Source organism: Halichoerus grypus, chromosome 11 (assembly GCF_964656455.1).
Source record: "Halichoerus grypus chromosome 11, mHalGry1.hap1.1, whole genome shotgun sequence".
In the NCBI taxonomy this organism is placed as follows: Eukaryota; Metazoa; Chordata; class Mammalia; order Carnivora; family Phocidae; genus Halichoerus; species Halichoerus grypus.
Window position 1 is genome coordinate 42,309,078 of NC_135722.1, and position 22,936 is coordinate 42,332,013.

The 22,936-nt window shown below is 49.6% G+C and overlaps 1 protein-coding gene and 1 long non-coding RNA gene across 2 annotated transcripts in view; one reads left to right on the forward strand and one right to left on the reverse strand.

Moving 5' to 3' along the window:
• Window positions 1-22,936, reverse strand: part of SPON1 (spondin 1) — a 250,802-nt gene that overhangs the window by 7,913 nt on the left and 219,953 nt on the right. The window contains exons 7-11 of the mRNA XM_036119322.2: window positions 20,193-20,257; window positions 6,753-6,954; window positions 5,637-5,777; window positions 5,099-5,174; window positions 3,817-3,999 (exon numbers count right to left, since the gene is read on the reverse strand). Of these exons, the coding sequence (XP_035975215.1) occupies window positions 3,817-3,999; window positions 5,099-5,174; window positions 5,637-5,777; window positions 6,753-6,954; window positions 20,193-20,257 (667 nt within the window). The remainder of the gene's footprint in view (window positions 1-3,816; window positions 4,000-5,098; window positions 5,175-5,636; window positions 5,778-6,752; window positions 6,955-20,192; window positions 20,258-22,936) is intronic.
• LOC144379438 (uncharacterized) lies at window positions 5,800-13,228 on the forward strand. The gene is made up of 2 exons (XR_013442416.1): window positions 5,800-6,135; window positions 6,544-13,228. It is a non-coding gene; the product is annotated as an uncharacterized LOC144379438 (long non-coding RNA).

A 22,936-nucleotide genomic window follows, 5' to 3' on the forward strand; every position in this document is an offset into this window, starting at 1 on the left:
ATCACTCATTAGGAAAATGCAAATCAAAACTACAATGAGCTATTAACCTCACACCTGTCAGAATGGCTAAAATAAAAAACACAAGAAACAAGTGTTGGCAAGGATGTGGAGGAAAAGGGAACCCTTGTGCACTGTTGGTGGGAATGCAAACTGGTGCAGCCATTCTGGAAAACAGTATGGAGGCTCCTGAACTAGAACTATTGTATGATCCAGTAATCACACCACTGGGTATTTACCCAAATAAAAACCCACTAATTTGGAAAGGATATATGCACTCCTACGTATTGTAGCATTATTTACAATAGCCAAATTATGGAAGCAACCCATGTGTCCATCACTTGGTGAATGGATAAAGAAGATGGGGCATATGTATGTAATGGAATATTATTTAGCCATAAGACAGAATGAAACCTTGCCAGTTCCAAAAACATGGATGGAGCTAGGGAGTATAATGCTAAGCAAAATAAGTCAGACAAATCCCAGAGAATTTCACTTAATGTGGAATTTCAGAAACAAAAACGAAAAGAAGTCTTACTTGGTTTATCTCTTAACTGTAGAGAAACTGATGGTCACCAGAGGAGAGGGGGATGGGTGAAACAGGTGAAGGGGACTAAGAGTACAGTTACCACGATGAGCACTGAGTAATGTACAGAATTATTGAATCACTATATTGTACACCTGAAACTAATATAGGACTGTCTGTTAAATATCCTGGAATTAAACCTAAAAAAACAAAACTGGGTAGCATTCAAGGGGAGTTAGGCAGTTGATGGATGGGAAGTTAAAAGGTATACATCTTGAAACCAGGATTGTTCTTGAAGAGGACGTGCCTGTTTTCCAGGTGCATGGGGCACTCAGGATTAGGCCTTATTCCATGACATTGCATTTGAAAGCTGCTTGGATGGGTAGAATGTTTTATTTCTACATAAAGTAAAATTTAGGATAAATCATAATCTAAAGTTATACATCTGTATGGTCTAGGATGTATCCTATATCTAAGACCATTAAATAAAATGAAAAATACACTTCCTTAGTCACTAACTACATTTTAAGTACACAGTAGCCATGTGTGATTAGTGGCTACCATTTTGGACAGATACAGAACTTTCCCATCCAAACTTCTGGACAGTGCTGGAAAGATATTATATATGTATTCTGAGATACAGGATAAGCTCTTTTGCTCAGAGGAACCAGAGATTTTATAGTTCTTGTCTAAAGATGCCAGTTCCCAGTCTAGAAAAATTGATGAGAATTTGGTTCCTGAGGGTGAAGACTGACTGGCCTTCGGACATAGGGACCTGAGGATGGACACAGGATGGATTTATACCCAAACAGCAGATTATACTCAGTGACCCCAGCCCTCTCATTGTGCTACTGAGGTTGGCCACAATGGGGAGCAGATGGTGGGGTGGGGAGGGAATGTCTGTGCGTGCTAGAGGAGGGGACATAGAGGAAGAATGAGGAAGGCCGTATAACCAGCCTTCTCTGTTGATACCTTGGGCTGTATATGGCTTTGCTCCTATCAGTAGGTGCTAGCAAAGGCCGTGATCATATAGGAGACACTCTGGAGGTTGTTGGAAAAGAAAAAGCTCTCAGCATGGCTTGGTAGTCTGTTTCCAAGTAGTGGTGGGGGTGCTACTCCTGGTGGAAACACAGGGGGTGTGTGTCTGCCTGCTTAGTTCTTTAAGAGGGCAATAAAGTCTTCTAGCTATCCATTTATTCATATCAATAAAGATTTACTAAATGCTTTGAATGCTTCATGGTACGCTCTGAAGTTAAAAAGATGTGTAAGATCTGGATCTTGCTCTACTTTAGAAAGAGATGGGCACAATAATTCCAGGTATCAAAAGTATGCAACAAAGGTAAGCCCAGGGAATTAAGCACAGAAGAGGGAAAAAACTCTCTCCTTGGAGTTTGGGGGAAGATTTCACACAAAAGGGCACATCTGAGTGTACTTTTGGTGGGTAAAGGATATCTGCATTTAAGGTGAAGGGAAAGCTTATGCAAACACCCTTGTATGGAGTGTGCATATACGTGGTATTGGAAAGTGAAGCTAGAAAGGATCGAGTGTAAGTCCAGCCTGCACATATCCATGGCTGTCACTTGCACATGTGTGTTGCCTCTGCAGGGTTATTTAATCTATGGACAGTGCTGGTGGTATGTGTAAGAAATCCCTGCTGGAACCCACATGTTAGACCCAAAGACAAGGCTAATTAAAGGCAACATACACTACCAAACAAGAACATTATGTTCCAGTGTAATAATAGGGGTAGGGCTTGAAAGCTCCACTTCAGGCTTTCCAGGACCTGATAAGAAAGACATTACCCCAGGAAGGCAGAATACGGTCCCCACCCACCTGAGTATGTACTCACAGGCCACACTCTTTCTGATTTCAAAACTTACTACAAAGCTACAGGAATCAAAACCGGGTGGTATTGGCACAAGAATGGACATCTAGACCAATGGACTAGAATAGAGAGCGAGCCTAGAAACAAAGCCTCACATCAACAGGCAAATAATTTGACAAGGGTGCCAAGACCATTCAATGGAGAAAGGACAGTCCCTTCAATAGATGATGGTGCTGGGAAATTTGAATATCCATATATGAAAGAATGAGGTTAGACTTTTACCTAAGATCATGTTCAAAAATTACCTTGAAATGGATCAAAGACCTAAACAGAGCTAACACCATAAAGCTCTTAGGAGAAAACACAGGGCAAAACCTTCATGACACTGAATTTAGCAATGACTTTTTGGACAGGACAGCCAAGGCACAGGCGACCAAAGAGCCAAACCAGATTTCATGAAAATTTAGAACTTGTGCAAAAGGACACTGTCAAGAGTGAACAGATAACTCCAAGAATGAGAGAAAATATTTGCAAATCCTGTATCTGATAAGGGATTAATGTCTAGACTACATGGAGATGGAAGGGCTGGCTCCCCTCTGAAGGGCCTTGCCAAAGGCACAAACGACAATAAGCCACTGTGGGCGTCCAGCCAGGAGGGGTATCTAAGACTGTCCCCAGGAAGAGCCAGAGGGTGAATGACCTGCAGTGCGAGAGCCTTCCTTCAATTATCCTCGGCTTGGAAGTGGTCTTCTTCCTGCCATAAACCAGCCCAAATTCTGCGTCCTTTCCTGTTGCCTCACGGCACCTCTGAGAGAGTTAAGATCAAAGTACAGAGAGAGTCCAGATCTGTCCAGGTGGAGAGCGCGGGTGTGCCCTGGAAAGTAGGTGGCCGACCTCTGCCCGGCAGGCAGCCCAGTGCCATTCTGAAGCTTGGGCCATCACCACCAAGGTGGTGCAAGCTCCTAGCTCAAGCCTGATTTTTGAGCAGTTTTCAGAGAGACAGAACTCTTGCAATCAGCCCAGCGGTCCTGACACGGAAAGCAGGTGCTCTAACTCAGGCAGAAGGGAGACATGAAGGTCCATGAAAGACACAGAATTAGGGCAGTGGATCTAGATTCAGTGTTGGCTACCTTGTTCTGTTCCTTCAGAAGAGACTGGAGTGAAGGCCCAGAAGCAGGCTGCTTGTTAGAGTTGTGATTGTCATAAGATGTTCGCTAGCTTTTTAGTGACTGGTGTGTCATTGATTCCATGGCTGGAGGGAGTTGGGTAGATAATCAAGAATTCTTTTGATGTCTTAGGACATTGTTGGAGATGGGGGTCTTCCCTAGTGGTCCCCACCGGCCACTATGGTCAGGGTCCTGGTGCCCTCCTAGGGACACTGACCAGGTACGAGGGGCCAGCAGAGCCAGGTAGCACCTCCCTTCCTCGGCCTCTGCCAGCCACTCGCGGCCCTGGGCTGTGCGCTCACCTTCATCGCTGCAGCCCGGGCCCATGCAAGGCTGGAAGTCCTGGGTGTCAGGGCAGGGGACACTGAGGTCCAGCTGTGCCTTCAGCATGCGCTGCCGCATCCTCTTGCCTTTGTCACAGGTGGACGAGCTGCAGGCGGACCACGGGGACCAGTTGGAGTAGATGCAGGTTTCGGGGGTGTCATCTGGAACGAGTATGTGACAGGTTTTCCCTGGGAGCCTGTGGACACTGGGGCTGGCCCTCTCCCCCACACAAGCTCATTTGCAGATAAGATCCCTGCTGCTTGACCTGCCTCAGTGAACCTGGGTACTCTTGGGGTGGAAGCAGCTACTCACTTGCCTTTAAAAATTATAATCATTGCAATAATACCTAAACAACAGGGAAGATCTCTTACTATCCCTTCCCCTCAACACGTGAAGAGCTTTTCATTTCTAGTCCCATCTTCCCGATGACCCTATAACAGGGGTCACGTAAGGGCAGCCGGTGTTCACGGAGTACTTACTACACGCCAACAGCATTCCGAGAACCTTACATGTTTTAGCCCATTTGATTTTTTTTTTTTTTTTTTAAAGATTTTATTTATTTATTTGACAGAGAGAGACACAGCGAGAGAGGGAACACAAGCGGGGGAGTGGGAGAGGGAGAAGCAGGCCTCCCGCAGAGCAGGGAGCCCGACGCGGGGCTCGATCCCAGGACTCTGGGATCATGACCTGAGCCGAAGGCAGACGCTTAACGACTGAGCCACCCAGGCGCCCCTAGCCCATTTGATTCTTACAACAACTCTCAATGAGGCAGGTGCGGTGATCATCCCCGTTTTACACTAGGACACCGTGGTGGGATGGGAGCTTCTTGCCCAAGGCCACAGGAGGACCCCGGTTGTGTGGCTCCAGATCCCATGAGGACACAGGCTCAAGCCTAGGCTCTGCGCTTCCCTCCTGACGGTAGGATCTGGGCCTCCCCTTCCTCGCTAGGGAAGTGGTCATGTCCATGCCTCACAGGACAGTGTGACAAAGCAGAGAGCGCTGGGGATACTGTGACACCCACCCAAAGGCCCGATACCAGTGAACACATATTCCGATAGCCCACTTACACCAACTCCCTTATACTCTGTGCCCAGTCCTGGCCTTATTTTGGATGATCTTCCATGCAGAAGTTCTCAAAGATGGGATTACCAAGTCAAAGGACATGAGGTTTTTGCAGCTCTTCAAACCTGTTAGAAAACTGCTTTCCCAAAAGGTATGGCCAGTTTATGTTGCTACCTGCAACGGAGGACAACTACATACCTTCATCTTTCTCTTCTGGAGCCAGATCTGCTACAATATCGTCGACATTGTCAGGCACGATATTGCATTGTTCCCCCTGCAAAAGGACATTTTGCTTGGAGGGCTCACATTAAAGAATGGCATGCGTGGGGGACAGAGGAAGGAGGACATAAAAATCGGATGCCCGCCCCGTGTACAAATCCCAGGCCATGGTGGAGTTTTGAGCCAACATTTACAATCGGACCGAAAGAAATGGCAAGAAAGCCACAGCTTTCTAGTGCCTGACCCATGGCAGACATTAATAATCAACTATGGAACTCACAATGAAACCTGTTTTTCTGGATTGCATCATTCAGGAGAGCACAGAACCTTTCCCTTATGTTTATTTTGCTCATTTATAGCTTATGAATAATTTGCATGCTTAGAAAGCTTGGGAGGTCCAGGAGTTCTAGATTCTGGAATATGCAAGGGACCCTATGATTCTAGAGCAGAAAGGGGTACAGTCTGCTTACACTCCTGGTGGGAAGGGTCCGTGCCAGGGTGAGCTCTACCCCATTACCTTCCGGGCGATTCTCTCGATGACAACTCTGGCCACTTGAGTGATAGACCCGCCCTCTGGATCGTAAAAAGGACTCTGAGGATGGTCCAGACTGGTCAGGGGCCGGATTTTCTCCTGGGGAATTGTGGGCTTGTTGGGTGACTGTGGGGCGGGGGGGGGGGGGGGGGTGGGAGAAACAGATAGAGTGTGGGAAACAAAGTGGTTAAAAACCACAACAGCAATTTGATTGTAATAGGATCAACAAAAGCCGTGATAGGGATTTCACAACAGCTATAACTACTATGGATGTTTATGCAATTCCGTCCACCCTGTGCATCGTGCAAGGAAATCGGGGACCTATACTTTCAGACTCTCCCAGGTACGCAGGATTCCATCCTGATGAAGAAAAGGTTTCAGAGAGGTCATTCCAGCCAGGAGACAGCTGAACCAGGCTGGCCTGAATCCAGAGCTCTTCCTACTAGACCACGCGTTGGCAAACGAGTCCGTAGAGGGTCAGATGGTAAATATTTCAAGGCTGTGTCGGCTACAACTCCACTTAGCTGTTGTCGTGAGAGAGCAGCCCCCCACAACATGTAATCGGGGGCGGCTGGGTTTGAACACCTTATTTACAGATCAGGTGGTATCCCAATTGGGCCCACAAACCATAGTTTACCAGTGTCTGTTCTAGATGGCCCTGCCGCTGGTTTTCTAATGGCTTCACATTTCCATGCAGTTGGTGTGCTGACCACAGCTGAAAAATTTTAACATTCAGGACAGAATCCAAACTCCTTAACCTGGCTGGCTGTCTGGAAACCTCCAGAATCTGGCCCAGTCTAAAGTACGGACATCAACTTCTGTTCCCCATTCTCACCCCTTCTCTTGCTCTGTGCTTCCCTCCCTGTTTCCTGCTGTTCCCTGGCTTACCTAGGAGCTGCCCTCCAGCAGGTTCCCTCTCCCTGGCCTCGTGGCCAGCTGTGTGGGTCACACTGTATGTGGTCTGTGGGAGGGAGATGGTGCTGGCCTGCCCGACCACACCGTGCGTTCATCTACGTCATTTACGTCCAAGCCCACCAGCGCAGGACCAACGAGGAAGCACCCAGGAACGGTCGTCCGTCACCACTGCAGGTGCTCACCCACCTCATAGGTCACCCCGCTGTCGGTGCCAGCGTCCCAGGGGATCAGGTCCTGCACCACCTTCTGGACCCAGCCGCACTCCTTGGTGCACAGATCCTCTGCAGACAGGCCCACGTTCCAGTCGGGGCTGGGGCCCATCATGGTCAGGAAGGACATCAAGTGGCGTGTCCTGTCCACTGAAAATTCAGCCGAGGGTGCGGCTCTCCTGGAAACCAAACACATTACATTAGGGGCCATGGGGGTGCACACTCTGAGGGACATCTGGCCAGACCATGGCTAAGGGAGGAGAGGATGGAAAGAAGGTGGATTCTTGGTCTTCCACGGATCTCTGCCTTTGGCCACAACTGGTTGACACCCTTTACTGTCCTGAGCCCCTCCACTGGCCACATGTGGAGAGAATCACCTGCTACCACACTGTCCAGTTCCAATGCACTCGGAGCACTTACTGTTTCACATATGCATATTGTTTAGCTGCTTACTGATGGTCAGCTGTCACTGGATGTGAGCTCTGGGAAAGCAGGGCTGTTGTCGGTCTTATTCCAGGGCTTGATTTCCAGTGCTTACAACAGTGCCTGGCACAGAGTAGATGCTCAGTAAAAGTGATTCAATAAATGGGCGAACAAATATCTTGTGTTACTGTAGCTGAACTCAAACTCATCTGCCTGATGCCTAGCAAAGACAATCACTGAGACACGGCCTAGGCAGCCAGGAGAAGTTTTGAGAGGGAGCCAAATGGGGAGATGGGAGGGCAAGCCTCAAATCCACCTCCCCCCGAGGAGGAGAGTCAGGGAAATTTGAAGGCAAATGAGAAAGGTCTGGGTTAAAAAGTTGCCGCTGAGCTTCCTAGTCTGCAGCTGCGATCAGTCCCCCTATCCCTTTGGTTATGGGTTCTAGTCCCCACTGTCCTTTGATCCTTCCCCATCCTTGAGGGAATGGGGATGATGACTGCTCCGGTTACTTCCTGCTGAGATGGGGTGAGGACTAGAGTTAGAGGAATGGAAACTCTCTGCCTGCCATTCTGCATGACCGAGATTTGTGTACTTTGGTTGGTAGTGCGGGGACTCTGTTTTACCTAGGGCCTTCGGGGAGATTGGTCGGAACCAAGCTTGTTGTAGGCACGGGTTTCCTCAGACTGGCTCTCCTGATGAGCAGTTTCAGGTCTGCTGGGGGCTGGCTGCGCCAAGCGGTGCTCCCTGCGAGGTCCTCCTTGCCTACAGGCTGTAGGAAACCCGTGGATTCTCCTAACTCGAGCGCGAGGAATGCATGGCTTTCTTCCCTCCAGTGTCACTGAAGAGTGGGTGGTCAGCAGCACCCGGCAAGGTCCTGGGCGGGGAGTCTGGAGCTGGCCCTCTGCGTGCTCGCTCTGCCGGTCTTTAGTGACCCCAAGTCTCCGGGAATCTGGCGACGTAAGGGCACACCTGCGGGGCACGTCAGCCTGCTGGCAGTGAGCCTGCCCACTCAGTGTGCCTGATAATATCCAATTCCCTAATGGGAGCCCCGTCAGGAACCCCTAAGTCATGAAAGGGGTGTAGAAGGAGTCTTCTGTATGACATAGAGGCTTAAATCAAGCCCACTCTGGGGGGCTGCTCTTACCCAGAGCAGAGCAACCAGCAAGGCTTTTTCCCAAGTTAGTTTCCTGGCGTATCCTTGCCAAATTTAATTTTTCTTTTTTTTTTTTCCCCCAGTTGGTGGGGGGCTCCATTGACCGCCCAAGGCGTCGGGCACCACGTGCATGACTTTTGCCACAAATGCTGCTCCCCGGTCGTCTGAATTGTTAGTGGTGATCCAAACCTAGGAAGGATTTTGCTTAGAAGTGTTTTGACAACTTCTGAGGCCTTCTCTGAAGGGCGTGCGAAAGCTTCAGCCCAACTTGTAAAGGGATCTATAAATACTGGCAAGTATTGAAAATTACCTGTTGTTTTGGCCTCACGGTAAAATCCACCTGCCAGTCTTGTCCAGGTTCAGAGCCTAAAACTTCCTAAGACGTTAGACAAAGTTCTAAGGTGTTGGTTTCCTCCCCCTTTTGGACAGATTTTGCAGTGGAGAGAAGATGAACTTACCTGACTTTCAATCAACACAGGCAGAGTAAAAGTTTTGTATTTAATGCTTTTAATTCTAAACACATGTCCATTTTAATTAAATCAGCAACCTTAAGTTAGCTTTAATACTGAATAGTTTTCAAGATCATGTGAAAAACACTTGGGTTAGTTTCTGTCTTTGAGTTTTAGAATGGCCAATTCTAACAAGCACTTGCTTTTTAACGGCCTAAATAGAACTCTCGTACAAATTAGTCTTAGCAACACCATGCAGACATAGAAACTAGCTCACACTTAGAACACATATGGACACATACAAATACATAAACAAGGTGCAAATAGGATCTTAAAGGCCCAATTTCCAAATCTCTTTTATAACACAAATCTAAGTGCAAGGTAGTATAATTTATGGGTCCATTAGGTGGTCATTTTTCTCAAGAGTCTAATGAATATGGCGGCTAAGCCGCGTTGCAAAAAAATATTGCCCCGTTTTGGAGAATAGAGCCCAACGGGCTGCGTGGGGGGATCAAATGATCACTTCCCATTTTCCACTTAGAACATGGCCAGTTTTATTCAAAGATCCCAAAAGCTGCTACAACAAATGAACCAAACGAAGCCCAGAGCCTGGCCTCTAAGGGCCTCGGTTCCTCCACAGAAGTCCAGGCTTCACTGATTGAACCAGATGGCTTCCTAGTTTCTAGCTCCTCCCTAAAAGTCAGAGCTCCACTGGCTGAACCCAACCGTTTGCTAGTCAGCCTTGTCTTAAGAAAAGGAGGCTAAGAGAAGCAAAACCCTCTACTTGGAGGCAGCTGAGTGAGAGGAAGAAATCCAAGAAAGCCAAACCAAAAGGGAGGAAGAAATAAGCTCCTTGCCACCGCGCACGAAGTACTCACCCAGACCCCTCTGTCCAAACCAGACCCCAAAGCCATTGCCTGGCTGCAGGAGTGAATTTAGGTGCTGAACCTTGGTGGGGCCCTGAGGACGGGCCCCAGGACAAAGAGCCTAGGCAACTTCTCGGGTCAGCAGGCTCCCGTTACCAGCTGGGGGCCAACAAAGGGGCACAAAGCTCCTGCTGGGCTCCCCATGTTTGCATGCAAACCCAAGGTCATCTGCCTAGTGCTCAGCAAAGACGGTCACCGCGAGACGCCGAGTAGGCAGCAAGGATAAGGATTTATGCGACAGGCAGCCAAATGAGGAGACCGGAGGCCAAACCTCAGATCCACTTCCTCCAAGGAGCAGAGTCAGGGAAATTTAAAGGCAACCGAAAAAGGTCTGGGTGAAAAGAGCCGCCCCTGCGTGCTTACTGGCCTGCAGCTGAGGGCGGTCCCATTAACCCTTTGCTGGCGTCGCAGTGTGCCCAGCTGTGTTGGATGGGAGGTGAACTTTACAAATAACAGCTGTACAATCCCCCGAGCCCCTGCTCAGACATTCTCACTGAATCTCAGAACTGACCTGAGAGAAGAATGAGTGACTCCAACTTATGGATGAGGAAACCCAGGCTTAGAGGCTTTTGTTTATGTAACAGGTCCAAAGTCACAAAGTTAAATGGCGGACGGAGACCATGACCCAAGGCAATATAAGCTCAAGATCAGTGTTCTTTTCATCATCCATTTCAAATTCCTTCTCCCTGCTGCCTTTTCACTCTACTGAGATCTACGTTGTGCCATCGGAGGGGGCGTCTCCGTGGCCTGCTGCCTCCAGCAAGGCCCTGTGGTCCCAGAGCTCCCCCAGGGACTCACATGCTTCCCTGGCCACATCCTCCAGGTGGTGAGCAGGGACCAAGCTATAGCAGCACAGACCTTTGCCTGACGACCCCCAAGCCACGAGAGGTGATTGTCTTCAACCTCTGTCTCAAGTTGCTAAGAAGAGGTCTTACTCATGGCCAGGGCTGGGTGCTGGGGAAGAAAGCGTTCTATTCACTCAGCACATGCTTGGTGGCAGGCCCCAGTTATTTTATTTCCCCACCCCCATGACAATCCCGTGGGGTTAGAGTTATTCCGTTTTGTAGAGAAGAAAGCAAGCAATAGAGAAGAAGAGTTATTATCCCGTTTTGTAGAGAAGAACCTATAAAGGTTAATGGACCTAGAGACACAGCTGGTAGGGGCTGAGGTTTAAAGGCAGCTCCGCCCGACTCTACACGCCCAGGCTGCTCATCGTGGGGAATCCTTGGCTGGGGACCAACTCGTCTGTTCAGCTGGCAGCCGGTCCACCTCGGCTGTCCGGGAGTCCCTGTGTGCCTCTCTGGAGACCAGCTGCTCTGGCTGCCCTCCCCTGTCCCCAAAAGCAATGACCCCAGCCCTCGTGGAACTGGACCCCTTGGGCTCTGGCAGGCCGGATGGGGTCAAACAATGAGCAGAGAGGGACGGAAGCCTGGGTGTGCGTCCTGGCACGCTACCTCTTACAGCTGTGATTCCTTGGGCAAACGACCGAAACATTCAGTGCCTCAGTGTCCCAATCTGTGAAATGGGGACCTCCCTATGGCTAGGCCAAAGTTTTAGGGTGTGTAATGAGAGAACTTGCATCCAGTACTTAGTCCAGTGCCTGGCCCTTGAGCTATGAGTACTCTATCGAGAGAGAAGCAGTGCAGGGTCATACAGAGCTCAGAAAAGAGAGGGAAGTGGAGGGAGGCCTTCCCAAGAAGACTTTACATTGTAGCCTGCTGCCAGGCTGTGTTCTGGCCCAGGAATGCAGGAAGAGCCTGCCCCCGGCTGTCTTTGGCCTGGTGTTGCCTTCGTCTGAATCCTCTTGCCTCCGCCCCCCCCCCCCCACCTGGTGCCCTGGCCAGGCCAGCTGCGGGCCGGTCCCACGTGCACTTGCCCCTGCTGGGAAAGCCCGTCTTCAGTGCCTGGCAACTTGTTAGAAATGCAAATTATTGCGCCCCACCGCAGATCTGCTTCAGCAGGGACTCTGGGGTGGGACCCAGCCTTCTAGATTAACAACCCCTCCAGCTGATCCTAATTCACCTCAGGTTTGAGAACCGTTGCTCTGCTCCTCTTTCAAGCCTCGGGTCATGAGCCACCTCATCCTGGGGCCTCTCTGATGCCCCTGACCGGGGCCCGTGCCCATGGTCCATGTTTCCACACACTACCCAAGGGCTGGCATCACTCCGTCACCATGTGGTCCTCCCCGTGCAGACCGGGAGCTCCGGGGGCGGGGGAGGGCAGGAGCCCCGAGCGGCCCCCCAGGCCCCAGGTGCCCCGAGGGCCGGCTGAACAGGGGAGTGTGTGAGGACCTGAGCTCCCCCACCACGGGCTCTAGGTCTTGGCCTGAAGTCACCGACCGGCTTCCGTTGTGACACCACCCGCAGGGATGCTGCGGGCCTCCGATGAGATGCTTTTCCCGGAAGCCTTTAGAAACTGCTGTGTCCCACACCTGCCTCGCCGGCTGTGTAGATGGGCACAAACCGGCGGCTTTCACCTTCTCTTCCGGGGTGTGCGTTTACCGGCTTGTCGGGGGGTGGTTTCCGCGGCCTCTTTAAAGACCTGGCTTCTACGAGAACGGCATTCCGGGTCGCTGGGCCACTGCTCAGCCAGCGGCTCTCGGGACCTGGGCCAGGGCCCGCCTTCTCGTCAGTGCCAGGCCAACAGCGCGGACATCTCCACGGGCGGTACTACGCCCCGGCCCTCCTTGGCTTGGCCCCGTGGCCGGCAGGCTCGCTCTTCCATTGCCATAGAGACCGACCGCTCCACCTGTTACCTTCCCCTCCCCCTGGGCATGTGGCTTTGAGTCCGGTTAGTCATTTGTATCCTGTAATCCACGGGTGACACTATTCACCATGACAACCTAAGGGGCAAAATCCTCTCTGCTCAGGAGTCCAGTGCTGGGGAACCGGAACCAAGCCAGACCCCACAGGCCGCCTGATACTTTGCTCAGCTGATGGATGTGACCATCTGAGAACCTGGCGGGTTTTACAAGGCATTATGCAAACTGTTCTCCGCAGATGCATTTTGGCCAACTCTGTAACCTGACTGAGGTCTCCTCCAGACCTTGGTGAGTTTTAAGGAATAGGAAATTTGGGGCAACCAATCCCTGCACAAAATGCCTGACCTTAGGTTGGGTAATAGGGCAAATTTGAATCTGTAAGGACCTGGGAACAATTTTAGCAATTTTCTAGCACCTTCAGGTATGCTCTGCTCTTTTCTCGTGCCCCTGACTGGGAAATTCATCCCCTGACCCCCAGCTCACATAATATGTCCTGGAGGAAGCATTTCCTGGCCTCTCCTCAAATCGTTTAGGACCCCTGGTGCACTTTCCCAGTGTGCCAAGCTCACTCTTTGCTTGGGGTTTCTTGTTTAATTTCCATCTTGCCCATGAGGTTCCAGAAGACTAGAGATGATTCTTGTCTTGCTTACAGCTATATCCCAGAACCTGGCTCAGAACTTGGCATGCAGTGGATTCTCCTCAAATATTTGTTTGAAATAAATTACTTAATTTAGAAAATGAGTATGGAACTCTTGTACTTCCTTTGACCTTCAAATTTAATTTAAAAATCACCTCAAAGTATTTGTTACTTCTATAATAAAAATGCTATTTAAAATGATGAAATGGATAAGAATATATGTGAGTTTTCTTTGGAAAAGTGAGGTATGACTGGAGTTCTTTATTTGTCCAAACCATAATAAAAATTCACATTCACGCTTTCTTATATACCATGTCTTCCCATATATGATATTTTGTTAATTTGGTTTTATTTTTCTATTCTGGGATTTAAAATTTTTTTTAAAGATTTTATTCATTTGAGAGAGAGTGAATATGAGAGAAAGAGAGAGCACAAGCAGGGGAAGGGAGAGGGAGAAACAGACTCCCCACTGCACAGGGAGCCTGATGCGGGTCTTAATCCCAGGACCCTGAGATCATGACCTGAGCCGAAGGCAGACGCTTAACCGACTGAGCCACGCGGGCGCACCTGGGATTTAAATTTTTATCAGTTTTCTAGCAAAGAGCGTTGATCTGGCCATACCATATAACAGAGTATATTATAAATCATGATAATTAAAATGGTGTCATATTCAAGATAAGAAAGAAATAGAAATGAGTGGCATAGATTGGAGATCCCAGAAACTTTAGATAACGTATTCTACAAAACAGACTTCTCACATTAGGGGGAGAAAGGAAACATTGTGCAACAGTGGGGTTGGGCCAACTTAACTGCAATTAAAAAAAAAATACGGGATTCGCATCTAATTTCATACACCAAAATAAATAAATAAAAAATCCAGAGCTACCTGGAAAGCAACCAGATTATAGGAAAAAAGTCAAGTTTACTGATCTGTTAGAGAAATGTTAGTTTTCTCAGCTTTGAAACAATAAAGCAATCACAAAAGCAACTGAATTATACACCAACTGAAGATACCTGTGTAATGAAACAACAGTGTTGAATTAGAAAAAAATGGCACGTTGGCATGAATGTCTCCACGCATGGTGACTGACCAATGTGACTACCTGTAGTAGATACAGAGCTAATCCCAATCTGCAAGAAAAACACCCCTATCTCAGCAGATAAAGGAAAGCTATGAACAGACAGTCCATGCCAGAAAAATGAAAAAGGAAGAGCAAGTGAAGACATGGGGAAGTGTCCCGCCTTCTTACATTCAGAGAGGCAGCGAGTAGGGAAGAACAAAGGGTATTGGACGAGGCAGCTGGATTTGCATCTGGGTTCAGCCACTTTGTAGCTCTGTGCCGCGGCCTTTTACCCCAGCATGCTTTGCAGTTACTAGGGCTGCAAAATGGGAGCCTCATCATACCCACCCAAGGGCTTTGTGTGAGGAAACTGCTTATCATCGTGACCCGCACATCACAGGACTTGGTAAATGTTGATTTTCTACTCATTCAGCTTTTCCAAACAAAACTTCGAAAAACACCATACAAGAAAAGAGGCAGTAAGGGATTGTTATGCTCCTGCTAAGGACTTATTATCCCCTTTGAAATTTCAGAACCAAAGCAGTGAGACTCAGGTCACTGGCGAGACTCAAGTCGCTGGCAATTCAGGTCACTCATATGCTGAGTTCGGTCTCCTCTGTATTTCAAATAATCCCCAATAAAGAGCTTTCGAAGTTGCAGAAACCCCATGGGACCACTAGAAGGCGCCCAAGCCATGCGCTAGGCTGAAGCCCCGCGTGGGTGGAGGCAGGTCTGAGTGTGGTTTCCTGCCTCGGAAAACTGCTCATCACCTGGAGGCATCTAGGACTCCGGTCCCTCTGGCCCATTCGATCTACCGCCTGCTCCGCCAGTCCAAGGCCAGTCTTCTGTGCAATCCTGAGGGCATCCACAGACCTGGGCAAGTGCTACAGGAGGCAGGGAGGGCCCTGAAACTTTCAGCCCTGATCTGAGAGAGATGCCCCTGTCCTCTTGGGGAGAACCGTGGCTTGGGTGATTTACGGGGCACTGACCCTCCAGAGGCAGGATTTCTGGAGAGGGTGACCGTGTCTCTGATCCACCCTCCCCTCAGCTGTCTGGAGGACACATGGATGGTTGTCTTATCAAATATTAATTAAACAGAGCGGCTGGGAATCATGAAGGGGACTGCAGTCCCTTACAAGATTCATTATGAGAATAAAAAATGATTTTTAAAAGTTCCAGTAATTCCTAGTATTCAGATGAAACTGGAGGAACTGGGTGGTGGAAATTCAGAATCGATCTGCAGGAAACCTGGTCATTTTCTACTCAGGCGCCAGAGGAACTAGTGAAGGATGTGGGTTTTGCTCAGCATCTGTCTTTTCTGTCTCTACCTGCGCTCTGGGCTGACAGAGCCGCAGCTTGATTTATTGAGCTAAACAAGTCAGCAGCTAATTTGTTCGTTCATGGCTGTCCTTTGAGAAGTGGTCCTGGGGAAAAAGATGAAGATCATTGAAAAGCAAGTCAGTTTCATGGGGCAGGACCTCACAAAGTAGGTCACCCTGGCTTTCCACTGGCCCGAGGGAGGCTGGAATCCCATTAACCTCAATCAGGAGGGCTCAGTGAAGGGGGGCAGGGCTGTTTCTGCAAAACAAAACTTGGCTGCGTGGAGGCTTCCTAATTTGACTTCCTAATGCGATTTGGAAGAGGGAAGGGGAGACTGGGGTATGGGAAAACCAAAGGAAAATTCCTTTCCCTTAACAAGCTGGTAGCACTGGGTGGGAGAGGGTTTGGGTGTTTGGGAGGTCTGATGTTTGCCATTGATTAATTCTGTTCCACGGGGGTCTCAGGAAGTCTGAGGGAAGGGTGAAGGGTGGGAAGGTGTCCCCAAGTATTTTGTGGGTTTTTTTGGTCAATTTTTCAGAAAGTCTCTCCCATCTTAAAAAAGAAGGCAAAAACAAACAAACAAAACTTCATTGACTCCTTCATCTCCTGAGAGCTACTGCTCAGTCCCTCTTCATTCCCAGCAAACTGCACAGAAGACTTGCCCGTACACACTGACTCCATAAACCCCATTTCTATTCACATTTCATCCTGCTCGAGGCCTCCCGCCATTGCTCAGCAGGTCCCTGCTCAGGAAGGTCCCTGCTTTTCTTCATGTTGATCCATCCAACCAGCATTTTGCAGCCCTCATCCTACATGACCTCTCAGCCGCACTGGGCACAGCTTTCTTCCCTCGGCTTCCCTGATACCAAGCTTCCTTCCCCAGTCAGTTTGTTACTCCTTTTCTGTTTCCTTCCTTCGCAGGCAGGTCCTCCTCAGCAGTAAATGTTGGAACTCCTCGGGACTTAGCCTTAAGCCTTTGACTTATCCTCAGGCTCTCTCTCATTCGTGACCTTGGCGTTGATAGTCTACTACTCCTTCATGGCTCCCGAGTTTATATGTCAGTGCAGAATTCTCCCCGAGTTTCAGAACTTCATAGTTAACGGGCAACACCTCCAGCTGGATAATTCGAAGGCATCTCTACCATAGCACGTCCAGAGCTGAGCTCATGGTCTTTCCCACTGAACTTCGTTTGCTATTCTAAACCTTGTAAGTGGCCCCGCCAACTTACTAACCTAGATCTCTCTGCCTCTTTCACCCTCCTTATGCATCCTATCACCGCAGCCTGTGGGCTCTAGTCCTACGCATCTCTGAGGTCTCTACACCCCTCCCATCTCCCCTCCCACCGTCCTTGTCAAGGTCACTGTGAATTAGAAAATTCTCCTCACTGGTCTTGCTTCCTCTAGTCTTAATCTTTTCATATTGGAGCCAGAGTGTTGTTATTGTTGTTGTTTAATGCAGATCTGATCGTGTTGTCATCCTGCTTAAAACCCTTCAATGATTTCCCATTACTCTTAATGTAAAAATCAAAATCCCTAATGTTGCATGGCTTGGCGCCACACCAAGTTCACCTGTGACCTCTGGACCTAGTTACACCGCAACTGTTTAGTACCTTAAGTATGCTGATCCCTCCTCAGGGTCTTGACACGTGATGGTCTCTCTAGACTTTCTAGAATGTTCTCTCCTTGCTTTGCTTCTTTACCTAGACAAATCCTATTGATTCCTTAACTCTTAGCTCAGTTGCCATCCCTTAAGGAAGCTTCCTCTGACCTTCAGGCTGGGTCAGGGTCCTCTTCACATACTCTCATGGCACTTTATGTCTTTACTTTGCAGACACATCACATTTGTCATCATCTGGTTAATGTCTCTCTCCCTCACCAGACTGTGAGTTCATGAGAAACTCTGCTGTATTCCTAAGCACTTTTGACAGCACTTCCCCTTAGAGACCCACCACAAATATTTGTTGAGGCCATGAAATGTCTCGGTCATCCTTGACAGAAGGACACGAGGTAAGTGAAAGTCAAGATCCTGTCTTGTTTTGGGGCAGGAGTCAGACAGTTTGGTTGTGGTCACATTGTTCATCTCATGCTGGCCCGAAGTCTGATTGGCAGATAGAGTGTATGTCTCGATTGATTAAAAAATGGACACTGAATGAATTGTTACTTAGTTGGAGGGACTTTGTTAGAAGTGAAGGGCACAGGTGGTGGAGGCAGCTGGATGTGGTTGGAATTCTAGTTCCTCCGCCGGTGGAGCTGGATGCTGAGGTTGGACCTGCCATGGAACCTCTGAGCCTCAATCTTGTCTGCGAAGTGAGGCTCAAAATCCCTACCTCGTGGGGTATGTGTGAGGAATGAAGTGGGATAAGGAACAGAAGTGCCTAGCCGGGTACCTGGCACATAGTAGGTGCTCAAAACAAAAAGGTCAGCTCTCAGCTTTCTTCTTTTTCTCTCTTCTCTCTTTCCTCACTCCTTTTGGAAGCACCTTGCTTTACATCTTCCTAAACCCAGGCTCCTTAAGGGAAAACTGGGCTCAGGGTTGCTTAGTGGTATTAACATTGGCATCCACAAACTCTGGCCCAGATGCCCCCAACCGCTCCCTGGCCCTGAGCCCCTGCCTGCTTCGAGGGCCAATGGTGAGGACTCCTTCACATACAGGTTCTGGAGCTGGGAGCCGCTGAGGAGAGCCTGAGCAAGCACGATTCATGGTGGACCTTTTTTTCTGATTGATGATTATTATGTGAAGGGGGCTCAGGGCCTCTGTGAATTCACATCAGTGTTTTTTGGTGGGACAGGCCTGGGACAGACAAATGCCCACCTACCAGGGGACAGCCTGGGCAGCAGGGCCTGCCTCTGTTGCTTCTCCTTGGAGGGAAAGGCACTTCCAGGGCTCGGCAGATTTTCAACCACTCTGGGCCCAGCTTCCTCAGAGGAGATCACAGCAAGCTAGACAAGGCCTCAATGCAGCCAGCTGGGCTGCCTTGGGTCAGCTCTCCAAGGGTGGGCCTCTCTCTCTCCTCAGGTCTCCACGTAGGGCCTCAGGCCTCAGTACTACCCAGATCTGGGCCTCTCCAGAGGCAAGGAGCATCCTTCCAGACAGCCCTGGGACGTCTCCTAAACAAGGCCCTCATGACTTCTCCCCAACCCTCGGCGGGGTTGTGAGCCTTCTCTGGTCTTCTGGAACCACTGATATCCTCATCATAACATTTACCCCCTTGGAGCGTACACGGCTACTATGATGATGTCATATTATATATATTCCGTATATGTGGTGCCACCTGAATGTGTGCAAACGGCAGCTCTGGAATGGTAGAACTCTGTTTTTGGTCCATCTCCCCCCACCCCATCCCCCCGCTGGGCATTCCATGGGGTGGGGACTGGCTGTATAGGGCTGGCCCGTCGTGGGGAATGGACCACTGATTTGCCGAATGGTTAAGGAGGTGGGCACCAGGCGCCTGGCATGGCACCAGCTTCCTGCTCCCAGCTGGTCAAGTGTGAGAGCGCCTCCTCCCTCTGCTCCTGCTACCTTACCCTGTGCTTCCCCTCCTATCATTTGGAATTTGCCTTTTCTCCCACTGAGCAGAATCTCAGCATTGCCCGGGTTGCTGCTGTCTTCCTCAATGCCATCATTAGTGGGTATAGATACTCCAGAGACTAGCTGGCAGAGCCATTCATCATCAACCACTTTCATGTGGCTGGCGAGAACTCTGCTCCAAATCTTGCATCCTTAGAGGATGAGGGAAACCAGAGCCCGCTCAAGGAACTGCATGGGATTCAGTGTGGCCAGAGCAAGGTGCAGAGTAGGGAGGAGAAAGACCTGAGTCCTGAGGAAAAGGAGGCAGGGGCTGGTGTGTGTCCGGCTCTCGGTGGCCTCACAAAGTGATCCTGGAGACTAAGAGAAGTCATGGTGGGATTCTAAGGAGAGGAGGACACAATCAGATTTGGATTCTTAAAAGATCATTCCAGTGACAGCGTAATGGAAGAGGGAAGAGTTGAAGCAGTCCAGGTGAGAAAACATGGTGGTCGGAGCTAACAGTGGGAGAAGGGTCAGGTGGAAACTGATTTGTGAGATATGAAGATGGCAGAATCCATAGGACTTAGTGATGGGTTCCAGGTCCATGTACACCCTCTCCAGAGAGGTGTCCAAGAAACCGATGGATAGATGATCTATCTACTTACCTATCTACATATCTGCCTACTTACCTACACACAAACATATCTACCTGGGGGAATGGTCGTTTATAGGGCCATCAGCACACCCTTGGTCACCAAAATGCAAGGGAGGATGAAATCTTCAAGAGATAGAATAGACAGAAAAGAGACGGGGACTGAGAATGGAAACTGGGGTAAATCTAGCCTTCCGTGAGTCAGACTTGGCCTCGGGTGAGAACCCCTGTGTGCGAAGGCATGTTTGGCCTGTGCTGAGAACATGAGTGAACACAGAATGGTTTTCATTGTGTCTGGTTCTGTGGTATTAGAGCCATTGGGGGAAACAGAGACCAAACCTGTTCTCCTGAGAAGATACGGGCAAGTGTGGTTCCCCACACGTGGGCAGCACACCGCACCTGCTCTTCCCCCTGAGAGGTATTGCTGACTTGACTGACACAACTGGCAGGCGGTGGCCAGAAGCTGGGTGGCTCTCAGTACAAGGCTGGGACAGGGCTGGGCATGGCCAGGGTCTGGTTGCTACTTACACATTGAGAGGCTGCCAGGCTGGCCACTGAGCTTTGGCTTTGATGACGGTGAGGACCTCATCACTCTGCAAAAAAGGACAAGAGATATTTAGCGAGGAGAGCCAGGCTCCTGGGAACAAGAGGTCTGACATGGTGACACCGTCCACCCCCACTCCCTTACCTGCTGTGGAGGCCCTGCCTGCCCCCGGGTAGGGAAGCCCCGGAGTCTCGGCAGTCCCAGGGGGTGGGGGGCTGAACGGCCACTGTGTCTGGTGTGTGCGGCACAGGGATGGGCCCCCGAGCCACACTTGGGTTTCCAGCCCAGTCCACCCCTCCCCCACTGTAGCCAGAGCTCTGACCTGGACTCTGCTTCGGCTGGCTAGACTTCTATATCGTGGCCAGCCCGGGGGGCAGGTCACGTGCTCTGCGTCCCGGCCATGGCTACATGAGGGGCTGCAGTGTAGCCAACACCTGCTCCAGAGGCTTGTCCTTCCCGGGGCCCCTCCTGCTGCTGAGACCCGCATGCCTGATCAGACTCCCTTGGACAAGGAGGCCAGGACAAAGTCTGGGGCCAGCCCCCCTCACACCACTCATATTATTCTGCTCTATTTTGCTTCGGACAGCATGTAGCACAGGCACGTAAAATGATTTTCTTGAGGAAGAATTTGATGATTAGCATTTTGAAGCATTAAGTCATCATCGAGGGGCAAAAATCAGAACTTTGTTGATCTTGCTTAACTTTGCAGTTTGTTTGGGTTTTTATTTTCAATTACACATCGGAGCAGAGGAATATCATAACCTTTTCAAGGCTTAACACTTCCACAGGCCCAGATTTGGCTTTGCCTAGGGACCTTCCCTGGAGTGATTCAGCTGGTCCTGGATCTCCCCGTCCCCTGGCTGGGCCCAGCGCTGCTCAGACACCACCGTCCACTATGCCCAGAAAAACCTAGAATGTCACCAGCTGAGGAAGGAAGAACTTTGTTGCCGACTGAACAGGTCCCTGGTTTCCAGGGGGGCAGAGACTTGCTTGGCTGGCTTAGAGCTCTGCCCTAGTCCTTAGAGCCATGCCTGGCATAAGCGCCTAGAACATACTTACGGGGAACCGGTAAACTTCTCAGTTGGTGGGTACCATGCCCAGAAGATCCCACAGCCCTGAGGAAACTGGAAGGAGATCAGAGGTGTCCCCAGGTTCAGGCCCAAAGATTCTGAAAAGCCTTCTGGCCTGGATCGCCTCACCTGCAGCCCACTGGGTGGTGGGCCTTTCAGAGGACAGGAGCTCAGCCAGATCTAGCGTGGCCCTGGGCACCCACAGCCGGTCTTGGGGACAAGCTAGCAGAGGCAACAGCTCTTCTTGAGCTCAGGCTTCCCTGATGGTTCCCTCTTTTGGTCAGAGGAAAGAATCTTTGGATGCAAAGACACCCCCACATTCACATGGCTGCAAGGAGAGCATTTCTCAGTCCAACCGAGTGGTTTACATGGCTCATGGGAGACTTGTTTATTGGTTGGGAACGTATCCCTCACTCTTTTCTAATAAATATCTGGTGAATGGCTGAGAGAGGCTGTCTAGCGTGAAGTCACGTGTGAGACACAACACCAGTGCTGGGTCTCCCGTGACCTGGTTGCCCAGGTATCATCTCATACGTCCCATGTGAGCCCTGCCTCTGACCCCAGAAACCCGCACCTCCTCCAGGGCTCCTCCAGTCCTCCATCTCCCGCTCCTCACAGCGGTCGGGCTCCAAGTCCAAGTAAAAGCTCTCGGTCTGCAAGTCCTCTGAGCCCTTCCATGGCCTCCACACCTTCCTCCTCCCCCCAGTGCACCCTCCACGCTGCTGCAAATCCAACTATCCCCATTCCCTGCCTCAGCCCTTCAGCGGCTGCCTACAACTTCCATGACAATGTCTTAATTCCTGAGTTCTCCTACATGGCCTTCATCATCTAGCTCTGGTATACTTTATTTTCCTTCGATTTTATATATACAGAATATTGCATAAGCAGAATTGTACATGCTTACTGTAGACAAATTTAGCATCACAGAAGCACACAGTGTGAATGTGGAGCATATTCCGCCCTGGCACCTACCCTGCCTTCCGCCTCCTTCTCCAGAATGTTACAGTTTGGTGTGTATCGTTCCAGACCTTTTACTATGCATATGCAACTACGCGCGCGCGCGCATGTGTGTGTGTGTGTGTGTGTGTGTGTGTGTGTACATTAGATAGAGCTCTTCCCACAAAAACTGCATCATACTGAACATCTTATTCTGCACCATGATTTAAAAATTCTTCCTTAATATCATATCAGGGGAAACTTTCCATGTCAGTAGATCCTGCATCATAGCAATCCTTTTGTTGATTTTTAGTGTTGGAGATCTTCAAATTATGGTAAACCAAGTCCAGATGTATAAAAGAGAAATACAAGATAGGAGAGCCAATTAACGAGATACTGTCTGATGACCATCCCTTTGCCCTTGAAGAAATATTTTACTAAGAAGTAAAATCAATGTGGGTGGAGGTAAGATGGCCACCAAGTTAGCTGGCCCTGCAGATTTATCTTGCATTATAATTAAACCTTCGTTTTCAAGTCCCAACTAATGACATATTGATTTTACTTTTGCAGTATATAACTCAACAAAAGTTGTTTGGGCCCTCCATTAGTGTTTATTTATGGTGATGAAATTCTACCTGTAATTTTGAGAGCTATGGAAGCTCCAAGGATGGCGGATCCACGTGTGTGGGCATTAGAACAGTTTCTTGCTGTAAATTGTCTCA